The 22,205-nt window shown below is 41.6% G+C and overlaps 1 protein-coding gene across 1 annotated transcript in view; it reads right to left on the reverse strand.

Annotated features, from left to right (window-relative positions):
- LOC109927560 (potassium/sodium hyperpolarization-activated cyclic nucleotide-gated channel 1-like) overlaps positions 1–22,205 on the reverse strand; it is a 269,691-nt gene that overhangs the window by 155,629 nt on the left and 91,857 nt on the right. The window contains exon 4 of the mRNA XM_048599979.1: positions 17,675–17,836. Coding sequence (XP_048455936.1) covers positions 17,675–17,836 — 162 coding nt within the window. The remainder of the gene's footprint in view (positions 1–17,674; positions 17,837–22,205) is intronic.

Raw genomic sequence — 22,205 nt, forward strand, 5'->3', positions numbered from 1 at the left:
TATGATGCTGCTTGGCCTGCTGTGTTCATCCAGCTCTACACCTTGTTATCTCATTCATTGTGAGAGGTTTCAAGTACAGGAGCAGGGATGTGTTGTTGCAGTTGTACAGGGCCTTGGTGAGACCACACCTAGAACATTGTGCACAATTTTGGCCTCCTTTTCTGAGGAAGGATGCTCTTGCTCTCGAGGGAGTGCAGCGAAGGTTTACCAGGCTGATTCCAGGGATGGCGGGTCTGACGTATGAGGAGAGATTGACTAGGTTAGGTCTGTTTTTGCTGGAATTCAGATGAATGAGGTGGGGGGTGGGGAACTCTAAGAGACTTATGAAATTGTAACAGGATTGGGCAGGGTGGATGCAGGGAGGATGTTCCTGATGGTAGGCGTGTCCAGAACCAGGGATCACAATCTGAGGATTCGGGGTAGACGGTTTAGGATGGAGATGAGGAGACATTTCTTCACCCCAAGAGTGGTGAGCCTGTAGAATTCATTACCACAGGAAGCAGTTGATGCCAAAACATTGAATGTATTCAAGAGGTAACTAGATATAGCACTTGGAGAGAATGGGATCAAAGGTTGTTCAGAGAAAGCAGGATTAGACTATTGAGTTGGATGATCAGCCATGATTTGATGAATGATGGAGCAGGCTTGAAGGGCCGAATGGCCTCCTCCTGCTCCTACCTTCTATGGTTCTACCACTTACGTGAGTCTCATCGGTCTGTAATTTCCTGGTCATCTCCACCATCTTTCTTGAAAAGTGGACCCAAATTAGCCATCCTCTAGTCCTCTGGCACTTCCCATGTGGCCAAAGAGGAAATAAAAATTTGTGTCAGAACTCCTGCACTTTCCTGCCTCACCTCTTACAGCAGACAAAGATGCAATTCATCCCAGCCAGGGGATTTATCTGTTCTTAAGCCTATCAGAGTCTCCAACACCTCCCAATTTCCTGTGGAAAACTGTGCAAGTTCCTCATAGTCCCTTTTCCTGAATTCCATACCTACATTCTCCTTTTGATTTGATTTGATTGATTTATTGTCATGTGCACCTAAGTACCGTGAAAAGCTTTGTTTACAAGCAGTACAGGCAGGTCACCGTAAGCAAGGACATACAGATCGTAGGGTGAAAAAAACTGGACAGAGGCATACAAGTTAGATCGCACAGGGCCTGCGCTAGACAAGATCAACATTAAGCAAGATCAGCATTATTTGAAGTTTGAGAGTCCAGTCTAATAATGGCAGGGAAGAAACATTTCTTGAACCTGCTGGTGCGTATGTTCAAGCTTCTGTATTTTCTACCTGACAGAACAGGTTGTAGGAGATCATTACCAGGGTGTGATGGGTTTGATGATGCTGGCAGCCTTTCCAGGGCAACGGGCCATGTAAATGGAGTCTTTGGATGGAAGGAGATAGTAGGAACTGCAGATTCTGGAGAATCTGAGATAACAAGGTGTAGAGCTGGATGAACACAGCAGGCCAAGCAGCATCAGAGGAGCAGGAAGGCTGACATTTCAGGCCTAGATCCTTCTTCAGAAATGGGGGAGGGGAAGGGGGTTCTGAAATAAATAGGGAGAGAGGGGGAGGCAGTTAGAAGATGGATAGAGGAGAAGATAGGTGGAGAGGAGACAGACAGGTCAAAGAGGCGGGGATGGAGCCAGTAAAGGTGAGTGTAGGTGGGGAGGTAGGGAGGAGATAGGTCAGTCCAGGGAGGACGGACAGGTCAAGGGGGCGGGATGAGGTTAGTAGGTAGGTGATGGGGGTGGGGCTTGAGGTAGGAGGAGGGGATAGGTGGGAGGAAGGACAGGTTAGGGAGGTGGGGATGAGCTGGGCTGGTTTTGGGATGCGGTAGGGGGAGAGGAGATTTTGAAGCTTATGAAGTCCACATTGGTACAATTGGGCTGCAGGGTTCCCAAGCGGAATATGAGTTGCTGTTCCTGCAACCTTCGGGTAGCATCGTTGTGGCACTGCAGGAGGCCCAGGATGGACATGTCGTCTGAGGAATGGGAGGGGAAGTTGAAATGGTTCGCGACTGGGAGGTGCAGTTATTTAGTGCGAACCGAGCGTAAGTGTTCTGCAAAGCAGTCCCCAAGCCTCCACTTGGTTTCCCCGATGTAGAGGAGGCCACAACGGGAACAGCGGATGCAGTATACCACATTAGTAGATGTGCAGGTGAACATCTGCTTGATGTGGAAAGTCTTCTTGTGGCCTGGGATGGGGGTGAGGGGGGAGGTGTAGGAGCAGGTGTAGCACTTCCTGCGGTTGCAGGGAAAAGTGCTGGGCGTGGTGGGGCTGGAGGGGAGTATGGACCGGACAAGGGAGTCACGGAGAAAGTGGTCCCTCCAGAAAGCAGATAAGGGTGGGGAGGGAAAAAGGTCTTTGGTGATGGGGTCGGATTGCAGATGGCGGAAGTGTCGGAGGATGATGCATTGGATCCAGAGGTTGGTGGGGTGGTACGTGAGGACGTCTATGTGGGGATTCCAGGATAGGTTGTCGGTTATTGTCACTCCTCGGAACTTGATGCTATGCACCCTTTCAACCTCAGCTTCATTGTTGTAGATGGGGGTACGTTCTGTTCCTTTCTTTCTGAAGTCAATGATCAGTTATTTCGTTCTGCCAACATTGAGAGAGAGGTTGTTCTCACTGCACCATGTCAGCAAACCTATCTGTCTCCTTTCTGTACTCTGACTCGGCATTGTTTGATATCAGTCCTCTCATGGTGGTGTAGATGATGTTCATTCAGAATTTGACAATACAGTCATATGTGTACAGGGAGTACAGTAGGGGGCTGAGAACGCATCCTTGGGAGGTTCCAATGTTGAATGTTATTGTGGAGGAGGTGCAGTTACCTATCCTCACTGATTGCAGTCTGTGAGTCAGAAAGCTGAGAATCCAGTTACAGAGGGTGGAGCTGAGACCTCGGTCTCAGAGTTTTGAGATTAGTCTGGAGGGGATAATGGTGTTGAAGGCAGGGCTGTAGTCAATGAGCAGGAGTCTGACATAGGTGTCTTGTTGTCCACATGTTCCAGGGATGAGTGCAGGGCTAGGGATATGGCATCTGCAGTGGACCTGTTACATTGGTAGGCAACAAGGTGCAGGGCTGGATGAACACAGCAGGCCAAGCAGCATCATAGGAGCAGAGAGGCTGACGTTTCGGGCCTAGACCCTTCATCAGAAAAGGGGGAGGGGAAGGGGGTTTTGAAATAAATAGGGAGAGAGTGGGAGGCGGATAGAAGAGGGATAGAGGAGAGGATAGGTGGAGAGGAGGCAAATTGGTAGGCAAATTGTAGAGGATCAAGACAGGCTGGGAGACTGGAGTTGATGTGGGCCATGACCAGCTTCTTGAAGCACTTCATGATTATGGAGGTCAGAGCTACTGAGCGGTAGTCATTAAGGCACAGTGCATATGTTTTCTTAGATACTGGGATGATGGTGGTCTTCTTGAAGCAGTTGGGGGCTTCAGCATGTAGGAGGGAGAGGTTGAAGATGTCAGTGAATACCTCTAGAGTGAAGACCAAAGTGAAGTATTTGTTTAACATCCGGCCAATATCCTGCGGCTTCAAACGCAGATTGCCTCCTTAGTCCTTAATAGTTCGTACTCCTACTCTGGTTAACCTCTTCCCTTTAATGTATTTCTAAAATATCTTAGGATTCTTCCTAATCCTGTTTGCAAGTCTATTTTTCATGCCCCCTTTTTGCTCTTCTAATTGCTTTCTTAAGTTCCCTCTTGCACTTCCTGTATTCCTCTAGGCTGCAGGTGATTTGCTCCCTTTGGACTGGCTAAAAGCCTTTCTCCTTTCCCTCATCCAGTCCTGAATTGTCCTGGCCGTCCAGGGCTCCCTGAAATAACTGCTCCTATATTTTCCCTTAAAGGGTACTTGTTGAACCTATACTCCCCCCAGCTCCTTTATGAATGAGCCCATCTGTCCACTGTAGACTTTCCCGCAAGGAGCTGTTCCCAGTCAACATGGGCCACTCCATGCTTTATTTTAATAAAACCTGCCTTCCCTTAGTTCAAAGCCATCTTTTTCAGGCCACCTTTCTTCATATCCGTAACAAATTTGGACCATGCCATGTTGTGGTCGCAATCGCTTAAATGGTCCCCCACTGCCACATCAAACATTTGTCCGGCATCTTTCCCCAGAACCAGATCCAGCACTGCACAGTCCCTTTTTGGGCCTTCTAGATATTGATACAAAAAATCTCCCCTGGATGCATTTCAAGAAATCCTCCCTCTCTAAACCCTTAACACTATGACTTGTTGGGAAAGTTAAAATCCTCCAGTATAATCACCTAATTATTACTTTTACACATTTCTGTGAATTGTCTATATATTTGCTCCTCTGTTTCCCACTGACTTTTTGGCAGCCTATAATGCACTTCCAGTAAAGTGACCGCCCCCTTAACATTCCTAAATTCAACCACAAAGCCTCATTTGAAGGCCCTTCCAAAAGATCATCTCTCCTGATTGCAGCCATTGACTCCTTAATTAATAGTGCTACACCTCCACCCTTTTTACAGCCCCTTTAGGGATTCTATGGTTAATCCTTGAGCTTGAATGCGCTGTGTGTCAGGGAAAAAAAAAATTCAGGCATAGAAATTAATTGGCGCACATTAATTTTGCAGGATCCAAACTAGTATTTAACATGTCAGGTAACAGCTGCACACTTCCCCTACACTGGAAGATGGGTATGAGCTGGGCTACATTCTCTATCAACTTTTTGGGTAACAGGACAGGAATGCTGCCACCTGAAAAATCCTGCCCAATGGTTATGAACCAGCAAAATAGGAGCAAAAATAAATCATTCATCCCCTTGACCCTTCTCTGCCATTCAATAAGATCATAACCAATCTGTTTGTGTTTCACATTCCACATTCTGATCGAGCTCCAATAATCTTTGATTCCCCTTGCCTCACAAAAATATATCTACCTCAGTCTTAAAAATAATCCATGAACCCCATCTCCATCACTCTGAGGTACAGAGTTCCAAAGTTTCTCAATGCCCTGTGAGAGAAAAAATATCCTCACCTCTGTCTTGAATGGGTGACCTCTCATTTTTTTTAAGCCATACCCCCTTGTTCAGGACTCATCCACAAAAGGAAGCAAGCTTTTCACATCCGACTTGTCAATGCTGTTCAGAATCTTATACAATTCAATCAGGTCAGTACTCACTCTTCGAAACTAGTGTAAACAAGCCTAGTCTGTTCAACTTAACATCATAACACAACTCATTAATTCCAAAGATAGTAGGAACTGCAGATGTTGGAGAATCTGAGATAACAAGGTGTAGTGCTGGATGAACACAGCAGGCCAAGCAGCATCAGAGGAGCAGGAAGGCTGACTTTTCGGGCCTAGACCCTTCTTCGATGCTCCTCTGATGCTGCTTGGCCTGCTGTATTCATCCAGCTCCATAACTTGTTATCTCTCATTCCAAACATCAATCTAGTAAACCTCCTCTGAACTGCTTGTAATGCATTGGCATCCATCCTTACAAAAAAAAGAGATCAAATGTGAACACAGTATTTAAGATATGGCGTCAGCAATGCCCTGTATAAATGAAGCATAACGTCCCTACTTTAACAATCACTTTTGCCCACAATGAATGATAGCATCCCATTAACTACACAGATTACATGCTCTACCTGCATACTAACCTTTTGTGACTCATGCTTCAGAACACCTAAATCTCTCTACACCTCAGAATTCTGCAGTTATTCACCTTTTAAGTAATAACCTTTCTTATTCTGCCTGCCAAATTAAACAACTTCATATTTTCCCACATTGTAATCCCTCCTCCAGGTTTTTGACCATTCACTCAAACTATCTATATCTGTCTAAAATTTCCTTATGTCTTCATCACATCACATTTTCTTAATGATATTGCTGTCATCTTTATGGCTATTTTTTTGACTGATGAAATTCAGCTCTGATATATGAGATCTTCTATCCGCCTCCCCCTTTCTCCCTATTTATTTCAGAATCCCCTTCCCTTCCCTCATTTCTGAAGAAGGGTCTAGACCCGAAACGTCAGCTTTCCTGCTCCTCTGATGCTGCTTGGCCTACTGTGCTCATCCAGCTCTACACCTTGTTATCTCAGATTCACCAGCATCGGCAGTTCCTACTATCTCTGATATATGAGAAGTCGCTTTCACTGCTACTAGTTTATTTGAAAAAATTTCACTGCAGTCACCAAGAATCTATCTTGGGGCTGGCCAGGACAGGGAGCAGTAAAGAAGGCAAAGAGAGATAAGTTAGGAGATGATCATGGGAGGGGGCCTGTTATATATGTGTCCTTTAAAACAGAAAGAGATTCCAATTGCTCAGGAACACCATTTTGAAGACCTTCTCTGCCTGTCCTTGTTGTCCAGTTAGTAAATCTAGCTCTCTTATGAAGTATTGTCGCAGTGTCTCCAAATTGGGAGGTGGAATGCTGTAGAGTTTCTACGCAGAACATTTCAGATGGCTGTGGAAATCAATGCAACTAATTGCAGGGTGGAACATCCTGACATGGAGTGAGGTAGTATTGTCCAACTGGCCGAGTGACACCAATAGCAACACTGGCAGTATGGGTAATAGGTGAATAAGATATGTTGTTATCGAGAGAAATGAGCAGCCTGGTCCCAGGCAGCACAATAAATTGATGCTGACATTTCATTAAAATAATTCAGGTCTCATTCACATTTATAATCAAATGTTTAGGCCATAACTTGTTAATTTCAGAGAGAAACAAAAGCAAGGAACAACTTTCTGAAGGAATGGATTTCAGGCTTATGGGATTTAAAAGGGAGAAGAGATGAAATTTTGACAGAGTGCGTGGAACCAAGGACGAAGATCTGAAAAACTGAACAATTGATGGTATGGAATTTTGTTGAAATATTTTTCAGTTAATGCGTACAGTCTTACTAAATACAACCAATAGGGTTCATGGTGGGATAGATTTCACATCAATGTTCGAAGGAACAGGATTACCTTGTCAAAAGATTTCTTGTCTCACACTTTCCAACACAAATGCTTAGTAAAATTAAACAGCTGTGGTATAAACAATTTTCTTCATGACAAGCACGACAAGTTTCATTTATTGCTGGAAGCTCAGCAGGACTGGCAGCACCTGTGAAGAAAAAAAATCAGAGTTAACGTTTTGGGTCCAGTGACCTCAACTGAGTTCTGAGGAAGGGTCACCGGACCCAAAACGTTAACTCTGTTTTATTCTTCACAGATGCTGCCAGACCTGCTGAGCTTTTCCAGCAACTTCTGTTTTTGTTCCTGATTTACAGCATCCGTAGTTCTTTCAGTTTTTTTTAAAAGTTCCATTTATTATTTATCTGTGGAGAATAATTGTGATAAATTAATCATATAAAGCACTTGTTAGCATTAAATTAGTATTTTCATCATTTTATTTTGTCTCTAATGGTCAGTGCTTCGATTTATCAAACCTCAGCTCTAGGTTAATACATGAAGGAAATCCAGAAAGATACGTTATAATCTTAAACTAATATAGGGCAGATGCTCTTTTCAAAAGTGGAATCCTCAATTCTCAATTCTACTTTCCTCCTATCCTGCAATTTGTTTTTCTTTCAAGTATTTATCTAATTCCCTTTTGAAGGTTATTAGTGACTCTGCTTCCACCATTCTGTCATTGCAAACCCTAACTGCTCATTGCTTAAATATGCTCTTCCTCACATTCCTTCTTTATCTATCTCCAATCATTTTAAATCTAATGACAGCCCTTTAGCCACTGGAAATAGTTTATCTTTATTGACTCTATCTGAACCATTCAGGATTTTAAACATCCATATCCTTTTCACCTCTCTGCTCCAAGGAGAAAATCCCAGCTTCTCTAGTCTATCCACGTAAATGTAATCCATCATCACAGCAACCTTTCCAGTAAATCTCTCCTACACCTTCACCAAAGTCAATGTGTCATTCCTGAAGTGTAATGCCTAGAATTAGACAGAATGTTTCATAGAGTCATAAAGCATTATAATGTGCGACAAGACCCTTCAGCCCATCATATCTGCATCGGTCATCAAACACCTATCTACTCTAATCCTGTTTCCTACTTGCTTGGGCTGTACTAGTGTTTTCCAAAGATTTATCTCAACTTTTTATTTTACAAAGTGCCAAGACAGCAGACACATAGTAACCCATGGCCTGCAAGTTCCCCTCCAAACTACACATAATCCTGACCTGTAACCATACAATCATTTCTTCACTGTTGCTAAGTCACAACCCTGAAATGTCCTTCTTAACAGAACTTTTGGTTCACTGACAGCAGATGAATTGCAGCAACTCAAGAAGGTTCACCACCACCTTCTGAAAGGCAACTTGGGATAAGCAACAAATGTTGGCCATGCCAGTGGCACTCATATCCAAGAAAATGATAAATAGTTTGGAAAAGTGGCAGCCAATTTGTGCATTGCAAGCTTCCACAAATTATATTGTGACAATGGCCAGACAATTTGATTTTAGTGAAGTTAGTTCAGGGATCAGTAATACTCAGGGTTCCAAACATATAAAGTAACAGTTTCTGTTGTTCGACAGCCGCAAAGGCAAGGAGGCACAGAGAGCTTGAATCTGCTTTTTCAAATCTCAAAGAGTCACAGATGCAGACCAGCACCGAAGAATGCCACTAAATCCATGTCAGCTTTCTTTAGAGCAATCTAGACAATCCCATGGCCCCTTTAGATCCCAATAGACCTGCAAGTTTATTTCCTTCAAGATCCCACTCAATTTCCTTTTCAAATCATTCAATATTTCCACATCTGTTACTTTAGAATTGAACTATGTTCTATCTGCCACTTATCTGTTCATAATGCTTGCTGACCTACATACTGTTGCAGTCAATTATTTTCATCCTTACTATTTGCTATACCTTCAAGTTTGATATTATTGGAAAATTTTGAAATTTTACTCTGTATTTAAATAACCAAATCACTTATACATACACACATTGGTCCTAGCACTGAACCTTGGAAAACACCAATGCTCAACATTCTCCAGTCTGAAAAACAATGATCTGCCAAAACCTCTTGGCTTCATGCTATTTTTGTTTTAACATCTAAGCTGGTAAATTACCGGAACTTCAATTTTGTTAACTAGCCTTCTTATGTGATATTTTGTCACTTTCTTAAAATCTATACTCAATTTTTGTTGCATTCTCTGGATCTATAACATTATGCCAGAAATTGACGACCAACAACATTGCTAAAATGAAGAGTTGGCACAACAGCATTCTGCATCTACAACAAATGAGTGGGAAGCTGTGTTTTCAGCTGCAGCAGTAGCAAAGTGATTACCATTTTGTTTGTCAATCTGCCTCTTTAACACCTGATTAATGTTAAAACCTGAAAATATTTGCATAACGTTGGAATACAGATTCGTGCTTTTGCAGTCAACAGTCCACTGGTCTTAGTCAACTTGCAGATGAATTTTACAAGCAATATATGCCCAATTTGTTACATTACTTAGAGTCATACAGTCATAGAGCTGTACAGCATGGAAACAGACCTTTCGGTCCAACTCATCCATGCCGACCAGATATCCTAAATCAGTTTAGTCTCATTTGCCAGCATTTGGTTCGTTTCCCTCTAAACCCTTCCTATTCATATACCCATCTAGATGCCTTTTACATGTTGTAATTGTAAGAGCCTCCGCCACTTCCTCTGGCAGGTCATTCCATACACACACCACCCTCTGTGTGAAAAAGTTGCCCTGTCGGTCCTATTTAAATCTTTCCCCTCTCAACTTAAACCTATGCCCTCTAGTTTTGGACACCTGGGGAAAAGACTATGACTATTCACCCTATCCATGCCCCTCATGATTTTATAAACCTCTATAAGGTCAGCCCTTAGTCTCCGATGTTCCAAGCAAAATAGCCCCACCTATTCAGCCTCTCGCTGTAGCTCAAACCCTCTAACCCTGGCAACATCCTTGTAAATCTTTTCTGAACCCTTTCAAGTTTTACATCATCTTTCAGACAGCAGTGAGACCAGAACTGCACACAGTATTCCAAAAATGACCTAACAAATGTCCTGTACAGCTACAACATGACCACCCAACACCTGTACTCAATGCACTGTCCAATAAATGCAAGTGTACCAAATGTCTTCTTCACTACCCTATCTACCTGTGACTCTACTTTCAGGGAACTATGAATTTGTACTCTAAGGTCTCTTTGTTCAGCAACACTCCCCAGGACCTTTCTAATAACTGCATAAGTCCCGCTCTGAATTGCTTTAACAAATGTAGCACCTCACACTTACCTAGATTAAATTCCATCTGCCATTCCTCGGCCCATTGGCCCATCTGATCAAGATCCTGTTGTGCTCTGAGTTAACTTTCTTTGCTGTCTACTGCACAACCTACTTTGGCGTCATCTGCAAAATTACTAATTATACCTTTTATAATCATGTCCAAATCATTTACATAAATGACGAAAAACAGCCGATCCAGCATCAATCCTTGCAGCACACCACCTCACAGGGCTGCAGTCCGAAAAGCAACCCTCCACCACCACCCTTTTTCATCTACCTTCGAGCCAATTTTGTACTGAAATGGCTAGTTCTCCCTGTATTTCATGTGACCTAACGTTGCTAAACAGGCTACGTTGCTGGTCAAATGTGGGTGGCATGGTGGCTCAGTGGTTAGCACTGCTGCCTCACAGCGACAGGGACCTGGGTTCGATTCCAGCTTCGGGTGACTGTCTGTGTGGAGTTTGCACATTCTCCCCGTGTCTGCGTGGGTTTTCTCCTGGTACTCTGCTTTCCTCCCATAGTCCAAAGATGTGCAGGCTAGGTGATTTGGCCATGCTAAATTGCCCATAGTGTTCAAGGATGTGTAGATTAGGTGGGTTTAAAGGGGAATGGGTCTGAGTGGAATGCTCTGTGGGTCAGCATGGACTTGTTGGGCCAGAGGGCCTGTTTCCACACTGTAGGGATTCTATGATTCTATGAAATTTCTTCTTAAGTCCATAGAGACAAAGTCTACCACTCTGGCTTTATTAATCCTCTTCATCACTTCTTCAAAAAACTCAATCAAGTTAGTGAGATATGACTTCCCATGCACAAAGCCATGTTCACTATCCCTAATCAGTCCTTGCCTTTCCAAATGCATTTAAATACTATCCCTCAGAATCCCCTCCAACAACTTTCCCACCAGTGATGTCAGGCTCACCGGTCTATAGTTCACTAGCATTTCCTTACTACCTTTCTTAAATAGTGGCACCACATTAACCAATCTCCAGTCTTCTGGCACCTCACCTGGGGCTATCATTGATTCAAATATCTCAGCAAGGGGCCCAGCAATCACTTCCCTAGCTTCCAACAAAGTTTTAGGGTACATCTGATGAGGTCCTTTATGTTGTTTAATTCAAATAAAAACAATTTTCTGAGAGAAAACAAATACTGAATTGTTGGGGAGAGGTTGTATTAATGTAAAGTGGCAGATTAATTTTGTCAACATTTATTTTAATGTTATTTATCTGACTCAAAAGCAAAAACACATTGTTGTAATCAATCAGGACTATTCTAATTCGGAAAGCAAGATACGTTGGCCATCTAAAATACGAACAGAAAATGCTGAAAATATTCAGTAGTTCTGGCAGTAACTGTGACGAAAGGAACATAACACCTCAGGATCTGACAAAAGTTCAACATAGATGCTGCCTGACCTTATCAGTTTTAGTTGATCCCTACAACACTGCAAATATGATTGGGTGCGTTGTAACTCAGATTGAATTTTGGCAGCAAATGGTTTCGGGGGAGTTTATCAATTTCCCAACTTCCAGTAGTGGCAGAAAGCACAGCAATTCTAACCTCCAGAATTCACGGTGAGGAGGTACTGGTGTCAGACTGGAGTGGACAAAGTCGTAAGTCACACGAAATCAGGTTATAGTCCAACAGGTTTATTTGAAATCACAAGCTTTCAGAGTGCTGCTCCTTCGTCAGGTGAAGTGAAGAAAAGTATACAAGCAAAGAATTTATAGGCAGAGAGATCAAAACATCGTACAAATGGAGTGTGTGGAGTTTCGGCAAGCTGAATAACAAGTCTCTGCACGTGATCAAAAGTGTCAGACGGTGTGAATAAAGTTGCATCAGCTGAATAGTGAGTGAAGGGATGGCCTACGATCCAATTAATTGAGGCAGAGAGATAATTACAAAAACTAAAAATAGTGCTGGAGACAAAACAAATGGCTAGAATAACATGATAGGTACAAGAGTCACATGCTATTTCATTTAAAATCTCCATTTAAGAGTCCCAACTCCATCTCAAATGAATTGAAATAATTTGCAGCAAAGTTGTGGGCCGTGGTCTGTATTGCCATTAACAGGCTTTGCATGCAAATCAGTTGGAAAACATGGGTGATTTACCACAGTTGGTGATTAATAGACGATTTGGTGATGGAAAAAAAACATTTAGTTGCATGTAAAAACAGTTCTGGACATCATAATAAAAAAAGACTGTGGGCAGGGTATAATTGGTTGTCCATTCCTGGGCTTGCACATAAATAGTGGGGAAGAAGTTTCCAGAAGGTCACAAGTTGTTGTTGGGGAAAAGTCTTGGCAGGGGAGAGCCCAAAAGCATTATGAGAAAACAAAAACAACTTTTTGCACAGTGAGTGATTAGGGTCTGGAAGGCATTGCCTAAGAATGCAGTGGAGACAGGTCACCTGAAGCATTCGAAAAGTAATTCAACATTTGTTTGAAAAGAAATAACATGCAGAGTTAAGGTGAGAAGGCAAAGGAATTTGGAGAGCTGCTGCAGACATCAAGAGCCAAATAGCCTCCTTCTGCACATTAACAATTCCGTGATTCTGTGAAATTTCTTGGTAGGAGAGTTCTGCAAACAGAAGAAGCCTGCCAAAGTAACAAGACCAGCTGCAAGCCTGCATGAGTTCGGAAAGCAACTGCGGTGTCCTCATTCAGTCCCCAGTTAAATTGTAACTAGGGAATTATTGATTCCCTACTTTAGGACTGTGATTGTGTCAAGTGCCTCATGCTCCTTCTGAATTTGCAGGTTAAATAAGCAAAAGGCACAAAGGATTTCACTATGAAAGGGACAACAACCTGCCTGTCTCTCCGGTTACAGCTGGGAGGATAAAGTTAAATGAAGAGAAAACAACATAATATGAATATGATTTGCTAACTTGCACAGGATTCTAATATCCTTTCCTGGTTGCCTACCCCCCCATCCGCAATATGCATCTATTTTCAAAATGTTCTTGCTTGACTGTCCATGATTCCTGTGTCAGTTTGTAAATGAAATCATTCTGCTGTCAAAATCCTGATTTATCTTTCTTCGTTGTTTTTAATCAGGCCAGACTTCCAGTCCACTTTACATTTTGTGTAAATTAGTGCCACTGGAGCTAAAGGGTCCCTCAGTTAGTATGTATCTCAGAGTGAGAAAGCAAAGGAAATTAATTTTTAAAAATGCAATACTACATCATGTTACCTTAAACCTCGATGTCAGCATGATACACTTGAGTGGCATTAATTCTGGGCAGACTGTAGTATAGCCATTTTATCACTGGGCTAGTATCCCAGAGGATATCGTTAGCAACTCCCTTGTCTGTCCAACTCTCTTTCTCTCTCTTTGGGCTCTATCCTATCGTTTACTCCCTACCCCACCCACCTCCCTATTTTCTGCATATAAACTGATGTTTTCCCAACCATCATCAGTTCTGAGGAAGGGTCACTGGACCCGAAACATTAACTCTGTTTTCTCCTTCTCAGATGTTGCCAGACCTGCTGAGCTTTTCCAGCAACTTTGTTTTAGTATACCAGAGGTCTTGGGCAGGGGTGGGGATAGGAGTTCAGCCCTGTGGAGTTTAAATTCAACTTTTTAAAAAATTATTCTTAATAATGGTGATCATGAAATTATCATTGATTGTCACAGATGCCCAGCTAACTCACTGATGTCATTTAGAGTAGGCAATCTGCCATCCTGAGCTGGTCTGGCCTACATATGACACCAGATTGATAACAATTTGGCTGGCAATTAATTACTGTTTGAAATGACCCAGCCAGCCAGTCAAGGCAAAGAATTCCAGTGACCTTCACATCCCATGAAAAGAATAAATTAATGCCAGGTCCACATAACCCAGAGTGGTCTCCAAGGCTGGTAGATCAGTTGTCACAGAGTGAGCCACACTTCACAACTGCACAGCACTGGACAGTCCTCTTTGGAGAGCATAGGTCATTCCAAGCTCTGTTTAGCTAGATGCAGGTGCTGAGCCCGCAGGGTCATTGACAAAAAACATTATTTCAGAGCAGCAGCAAATCATGTGCATCTCTGTCAGCTTTTCTAGATGGACTCTGAATAACTGGAGAGAGAGACTGGAGGAATCTAGCTCCAACATGAGTGCTGTGATGCGTCAGAGCTTTGTAATAATGTCCATCTCCATGGAAAGAGTGATCCACTGCATGCAGCAAGGGATGTGGTAGGCAACTGAGTGTATGCTGGCCCTCACTAATAAGCTCAGTTAGCCAGCTTTAATAAAACAAACAAAGGTTCATTTGATAACACAGTGTGGAGCTGGAGGAACACAGCAGGCCAGGCAGCAGAGGAGCAGGAAAGCTGACTTTTCAGGTCGGGAGTCTTCTTCAGAAATGGGGTTCGTTTGGCCATTCACTGCCTCACTGACACAGAAAAGGGTGTACAAAAACAATGTTGCTGGAAAAGCTCAGCAGGTCTGGCAGCAACTGAGAAGAAAAAAATCAGAGTTAACGTTTCGGGTCCAGTGACCCTTCCTCAGAACTCAGAAAAGGGTGTAGTTCGACTCTTGGCTAGCAGGAAGTATGGGTGGATCATGAGTGGGAAGTCAGAAAAAGGGGACATAAAATGGGGATTAGGCTCACCATGCCTCAGTTAACACCTGTAAGTGTACCTGAAAGAGTCTGTCCCATGCAGTCCTGGCAATTATGATTGCAACTACAACAGCCTGGCCACAGGAGATTCCTTCTTTTTAAATGATGCAGACCTGAGCACAGCTCACATTTCCACTTCTTTAAGTACAAGGGATTCAGTCTGGGCCAGATTGGGCAGACAACTGTTTAATCATTCATTGTTCAGTTCGTATAGGCTACAGGATCCTGTTCTCAGCTCACTATTGAAGGGTCATCTTGGAATGTGAAGATAAACCCCCAACTTCTTTCCTCTATTGCAAGTGATCTTCTTAATTTACTTCCCTTGTCTCCTCCCACCTCACGTTCCATAATAAGTGCGAACAGCTCACGTATGCCTTGGTCACCAGCACCGAGACTATCTGACCAGCTGCCTTTGCTAATTCCCTCCCTTCCACTAGCACATGAGGACAAACTTCCCCAAAATTTCCTCCCTGTCCTATCTCCTTTGTCACATGTTTCTCCAAGTTTGCTCCTATCTCCTCTCATGCCCTCTTCATGTTCATATTATCCATGACATAACTCCCTCTTTCTTCAAACTAATTCCTAATAAACTGCTGGCCATTCAACTTCCTTTCCAGATCCCCATATTAGGGTAACTATGAATGATTCCCCTTCAATAGAACAATAGGAAAATATTAGAGAGATAATGGTAAGGGGCTTCAAAAAGCAGTGTAAAGAGCAAGGAGGGTGAAGATTTCCTAAAAAGGTGTAAAGAAAGGACTGGTATTAGAATCACTGCTACACAGAAGATTGGCTGGAGTTAGGTAAAAACAGTACTGAAGTTTGTCAATGACAAAAAGCTCAGCAACATTCACAAATCCTTAAAGGCAATAGGGGCATTGCCATATCAGATAAGAAAATGAACAGGAGACTTAGCTTTACAAACAGGAGCAGTAAATACCAAAACAAAGAGGTCAAACCAAACTGTTTCAAATTATTGATTTGGCCCTTCTACTTGAGTAATGTGCACCATTCTGAGCACCACACTTCAGGAAGGATGTCAAGGCTAAAAAGAAGAGCAGAGGCAATTTATCAGGATGATAGTTCGGGATGAGGGTGTACAGTTATTTGGAGAATTGTTGACACTGATGCTGTTCTCCTTTGAGAAGAGAAAGGTAAGATTAATTCGAATAAAATGTTTAGGTACATGAAGAACACAAGTAATTGGAGAAGGAATAGATCATATGACCCATAGAAGTCTGCTCCACGATTCAGTACAATCAAATCCACCTTATTGTACTCTTCCCAAAGTCCCTTAACTCCCCAAAGATCTGCCTATCCCAACCTTAAGTGCTTTCAATGATAGAGCACCCACAATCCTTGGGGGTTGCAAATTACAAAGATTACAACCCTTTGGATGAAGGATTTCTCCTAATCTCAGTCCTAAAAGCTCTTTATGCTAAGCTTCTGATCTGTGTTTTCGATTCTGCATCAATGAAAATAATCTCTCAGCGTCTCCTTATTAAACCCCTTCAGAATTTTACATTTCTTTTGATCTCCTAACCATAGGGGTGCTTTGGTGGCACTAATTAATAAACAGTGATCCCTGTTTAAAACAGATTATTGGGATAGATGAAAATGTGGAATTCAAAACTAAAACATATCAGCCGTGACTTTACTGAATGGGTGACTTCTGCTTCTAATTCTTATTAACCCAATTTATTCAGTCTCTAATTATAGAGCAAACCCCTCACCCCATCATCTAATTCACTGCAAGGCCTATAATGCAAGCTTTCCTTATGCAAATGCAGAGACTAAAACTGCACAGTGTTCCAGATGTGGATTCATTTTACTCATTCACGGGATGAGGGCATCGTTAGCTAGGCCAGCTTTTATTCCCCTCACATCAATGTCCCTAGTTGCCCAGAGGGCTGTTAAAAGTCAACCACATTGCTGTGGGTCTGGAGTCACATGTAGGCCAGACCAGGTAAGGATGGCAGTTTCCTTCCCTCATGAACCAGATGGGTTTTTCCGACGATCAACAATAGTTGCATGGTCATCATCAGACTCTTAATTCCAGAATTTTATTAAATTCAAATTCTACCATCTGCCCTGGTGGGATCCATTAAAGCCCTATACATCTGCTTACCATTATTTGGGAGCATATAGCAAATGTCGGTAACATAACAGCGTCACTTTCTGTTCCTTAGAGTCAAGCAAACAGATGGTGAATTCTCTGGTCTGTCTTTATTCTATAGAAATGGATTTATTATCTTTGAACACTATTGCCATCATGGACCCCAACCTCAACTCCCCTCTCTCTTCCTTCCCTATTAATCCTAAACATTTTTGCTAAAAATGTTTTGTTCCCAGTCTACTTGCACTTCCTGCTTATCATTTTTTTTTGGAACAAACCTCACACTAATATACCTTAATATCCTTCTTTTAGTGAATTTCTGTTCTTCCTACACTAGTCTTTATTCTGTTACTGCTCTTTTCTCTTGGTTTTCAATGCACCTCATCTCTCTGCTGTTGAGATCTGGTGACCTGTCCACAATTAAATTTAGTTTAAAACCCATCCTGCACTCAGTAACCTCCCCAAGATAACATCAGCCCCAAACCCTGCACAGATGCAACCTCCCTGTCTTCAACAACTTTTGCTTTCTGCTCCAGGACTGTTACTCAGTATATATTTTGTGATCAAGCCTTGAAATATTGCACAGGATGATCCTAATGCATATATGCACAAACAATAAGTTAAAGTAGGCTTGTCTCTTGGCCTAGGATCATTTATCAATAAAGGTTTAGGAATATACATAATAAAAAATAACAATACTTACAACCATACCATTTAGGGACACCCAACAATCAGGGGGAAAGTCCTGAAGTAATGGAACTAGAAACTGCAGACAACCATCCCAATGGCATAATAGAAGCATCATTCCAATGAGATTAAATATTCTCACCACTGCACTGGCAAAATCATATGTCATATGAAAAATCTGAAAAGACAATAGGAAAAAAAAGGCTTTAATGCATAGGTTCATTGGTAAATCTTGTCACTGATATTCTTATAAGTATCAAGTAAGACATTCTGTGGCTTTCAGATTACAGATGTGGTTCAGCTATGATTGACTTGATACTGTACCAAATGGTATCAGATGCCAACAATCAGAATGGCAAGCTGGCAATGCAAATGTTGAACCAGGAGGAAAATGTAGAACAATAATAATCAATAAAAGAAGTCTGTTGAACAACAGTTGCTAAGCCTGTGCTCTGCAACCTAGCCTTCATTCTGTAGATACATTTTCCATTTCAGAATGCAACAATAATATTCACATTTAGGAACAGAAATTCATCTGACTCCAATTTTAATTAACTGCAAATCGACAATGAGGAATTGCTTATTCAGTCAGGCACACTTTCCAAAACCTCTGATCCTTTATTAAAAGAAATAAAAACGGGTTCATTTGTTTTGTGAAAATCCCACATCACTGTGTTCCTTATTGTTCTGTCGAAAAGATAGGATTTTCCTGGGACAATGGAAGAAAATCTTAGCTGTAGCCCTGGTCACAACAATTTAAAGTCAATAAAGGAAATTAATAATGCACCTTCGAAGTTTTATTCACCCAAAGGTAATGTTAATAATTAAAATTAGTTGGTAGTTAATATAGAGAAAATTCAGCAAGGGGCTAATATCTAAATCATAATTTAGTGCTCAGTGACAGCTGGGTCATTCACCTTTCAGAGGTGTGAGAAGGATGATCTTAACTTCATCAAACAGCTGACTTTGCACGTACGCTTTTCAGTGAATTTACTAAGTTCCACTGTACTCTGTGAGCTTTATGGTACGATGAAGAGAGAATTCTGAAGTGTGAATGAATATCACAGAGAATGCCAAATTCTTATCTGACACTTGAGTGACTCAATTTGCTTCATTGACAGCACAAATTTGTTTAATTTTATTGCTACATTTTTAATAGAAATCACGTCAGGGAAGACAGACAGGGAATCCTCAAACATCAGTCTAGGTAGCCTTGAATATCTGTAGGATGTGGGAAGTTTTCAACACTGATCTTGGAGCAGGTGGCAGGAAAGAATGCTAATTTTATTCAGTGACTTCTGCTGCCAAGTCTATATCACCGCTAATCGGTGAAATTAATAGCTCCACACATTCTCTTCTAAATGTTGGATATGTTTTCGTATCAGCAAAAGCCAATAATCTAACACTAACAATAAAATGGTTAAAAGCAGCTAATGATGTCCAGTCACATCTCGGAGCTGATTCTACAGTGCTTGCCAAAATGTGAGGACTAAACATTTTCAAGACTTCTGCACCCAGGTAGTGCAAGTACCCAATCCACGTGCAGTGTAACTGGCCAATCAAATTCTGGCTTTTTGTAGTAAGTATTTCAAAACTTACGAGTTGCATTTTATGGACCCACCCCCTTGCAGCCCCTCTCCCCCCGACAATGGTTGAGGCAACAGGCAGCTGGAGCCATTAGGCCGATGAGGCATCAGTCACTATTCCACCACCAACCAATCCCCTTCCATACCCACACTCTAACCATCTCCTCAGGTGTTTTGGGCAGCTAGGAAGGCATCAGATGGGTCACCCCAACCCAAGTGCTCTTGATCTGTGACCCAACTGAGGCCTACAAGTGGATAACTAATGTTTCATGAAGGACTTCATCGCACCACTGCTCTACTTTAACAGACAGGAGAAGAGGTCAATACCCAATGTGTAGGTTTAACCCTATGGGTTGCTTTTCAGTGAAAGAATGGGTTGCCAGAGGGAGGCCCCCTTCCTGGTCCCTTTGTTTGAATCTGAGGATCTCCCTCCCACAGGTTTGCCTCTCTGTACCCATCCTCCCTCCCTGCAATGTACAACGTGACCCCATTCAGCCTACTATCAGCTTGCTGGAACTTGACGGCGTGGCTTCAGTGAGATCTCAGTATCAGCTCCATCATTGAACACCATTTTCAAGGACTGCCACTGCTCCAATTTTACACTATAGATGGCCGTAGCAGCCCTCACATCATTGTCCAGCATAGGGCGAGTCCTCCTGGCCATTGATGGAAGTCTTGTCTCATATGAATTAAAGGGCTGTCACCCAAAATATTAAAACTGGGCAAGATGGAAGGCTGAGACCCTGGTTAAACAAGGGCTGTGTTGGAATGCAAGGAGCCTGTCCTCAGCATGAATGGACTGCAGCGGTTCAAGAAAGCAGCTCACTACCACCTTCTCAAGGGCAACTAGGGACAGACAATAGATGCTGGCCAGCCAGCGATGCCCACATCTCACGATTGAATTAAAAAAAAACAAATTAAGCCCTATATTTCAATATCAGGAGCCTCCATTGAAGTGGGACAGCATCAGATAACGGGATAATTTTTACTTTTCAGCATAAAGACCATTCATATTCCCACCTCATCACTTTCATTATTTGCAATTACTACAAGGTGCTGGGAGGTCAAACATCTTGAAACTACACTATGCAAAGATTAGCCCATTAAAAGGGATAAAAAATGAATTAACTTATCTGCAAGAGATCATAAAGCAGTTCATGACCAATGAAATACTTTTGAAATGCAACACTCACTTTTATTTATGTGAGCAAACACAGGAGCCAAATTTTAGCACAGCAAACCCCAGAAACATTACACAAGATGAATGGATTATGAACCTGTTTTTGGTGATCCCGTTTGATGGACTAATGCTGCTTAGGAGTACTCCCTGCTGATTACTCAATGGCACTGTGGGACCTTTCCCGTCCGCTTAAGCAAGGGGGAATGTTTTTAATTAAATTCTATTCCACATACATCACTTCCAACAACATTATACACCATATGTACTAAACTGAAAGATCAACCAAAATTATTTCCTCAAATTCTAAAATGATATTTAAACCAAAAAAATGCCAGATTCAAGAGACAATACTAAACACTAAAGAAAACACACGCTATTAATACATTCCTGTGTAATACCACCGTGTACTACTTTAGCCCACTTAAACATGAGGGCCCTTCATATTCGTTCCCAGGTCAGGAGCATAGGGTGGGATAGTTGATGGTGGTTTCTATTTTTCTTTCTAATAATATATTTTTATGCGAAAAGTTTCATTTAATTATTATTTCACTACCACAGTCCTCAAAACGACCCATTCTTTCTGTATTTTCCAATCAATACAAAATGTTCAAGGAAAGAAAAATAAATCATCTTGAACAGTAATCAAATGCACCTGTCATGGAAGTTACCTACCCAAATAAATCTTAAACCTCATTCTCATGTTGCAACTCCCTCACTCAGGATGGAATATCCAGCAGGTGTATCCTCATTCTCTAAAGATTAGTGCATCAAGCATTTCGGTAGCTTCGGACATCAAAATATTTATTTTACAACCTAATTTCAAAGTCTCTTGATTTTAATTCCAAGCAGGAAAGTTACAAAAATGAAATAGTGACAAGGAATTTTTCATTAATAATATCATGCTGTCCACTTTTGTGGACTTCTTATGAATAACTTGTATCAAAACTGAATATTGGGATCAAGACCCTCCCTACCATTTTTTAACTACATCGGTTTTTCAACCCTGGTTCTTAACGTTCAGGCTTCTCCTGATTTGCCCAATAACAATTTACTTGTGCATTTTTATTCTTCTGAATTAATTTTCTTGCTTCTTTCAGTGCACTTAGAGTTCCTACATTTGCTGTATCCCTGATGTGCTTTGATATCATGACCCCATTAGAAATTTCAAGTTATTGCCCAAAGATGAGCGCAACCCAAACAATGATTTCCAAGATCAAAGAATCATTACTTTCTGCCCTGACAATGTCAATCCAACAAAAATCGATAATATCATTATCAATTATTACATCAAGTTTAGCATTCATTTGATATAATTTTATGACAATGCAATGTTTATGTTAATGCATAATTGAAAAAAATTTATAATTTCACATTAAATTAATTCCCCATTCAATAGTGTAAAACTATCGTAAACCAAACAGCTAAAGATAACATGAATCATTTGATTTTTACCTTAAATGACCTTTGATGACAATCACTCTTGAAAATATTTTTGTCGTTTTTGGTTCCATATTCTCTGATGTTTATAATTTATCATTGAAATCATTGATGATAGAAGCATGAAAAGATATATGGCAAGGAAGGATGGCTTTCATCTTCATCATGACAAAATTCTCAACTTGTAAAACAGATCATCAGCACTACATCATATCCGCAAATCTTTGGTGACACTAATTTAGTCCAACATCATTCACCATCATTCAACTTAAACTCTGAGAACTACAGGATGGTTACATTACAGAGGACACAATTTTGACACATCCTGTCAAAGCTAGATTTCT

Source organism: Rhincodon typus, chromosome 1, assembly GCF_021869965.1.
Source record: "Rhincodon typus isolate 14 chromosome 1, sRhiTyp1.1, whole genome shotgun sequence".
Classification (NCBI taxonomy): Eukaryota; Metazoa; Chordata; class Chondrichthyes; order Orectolobiformes; family Rhincodontidae; genus Rhincodon; species Rhincodon typus.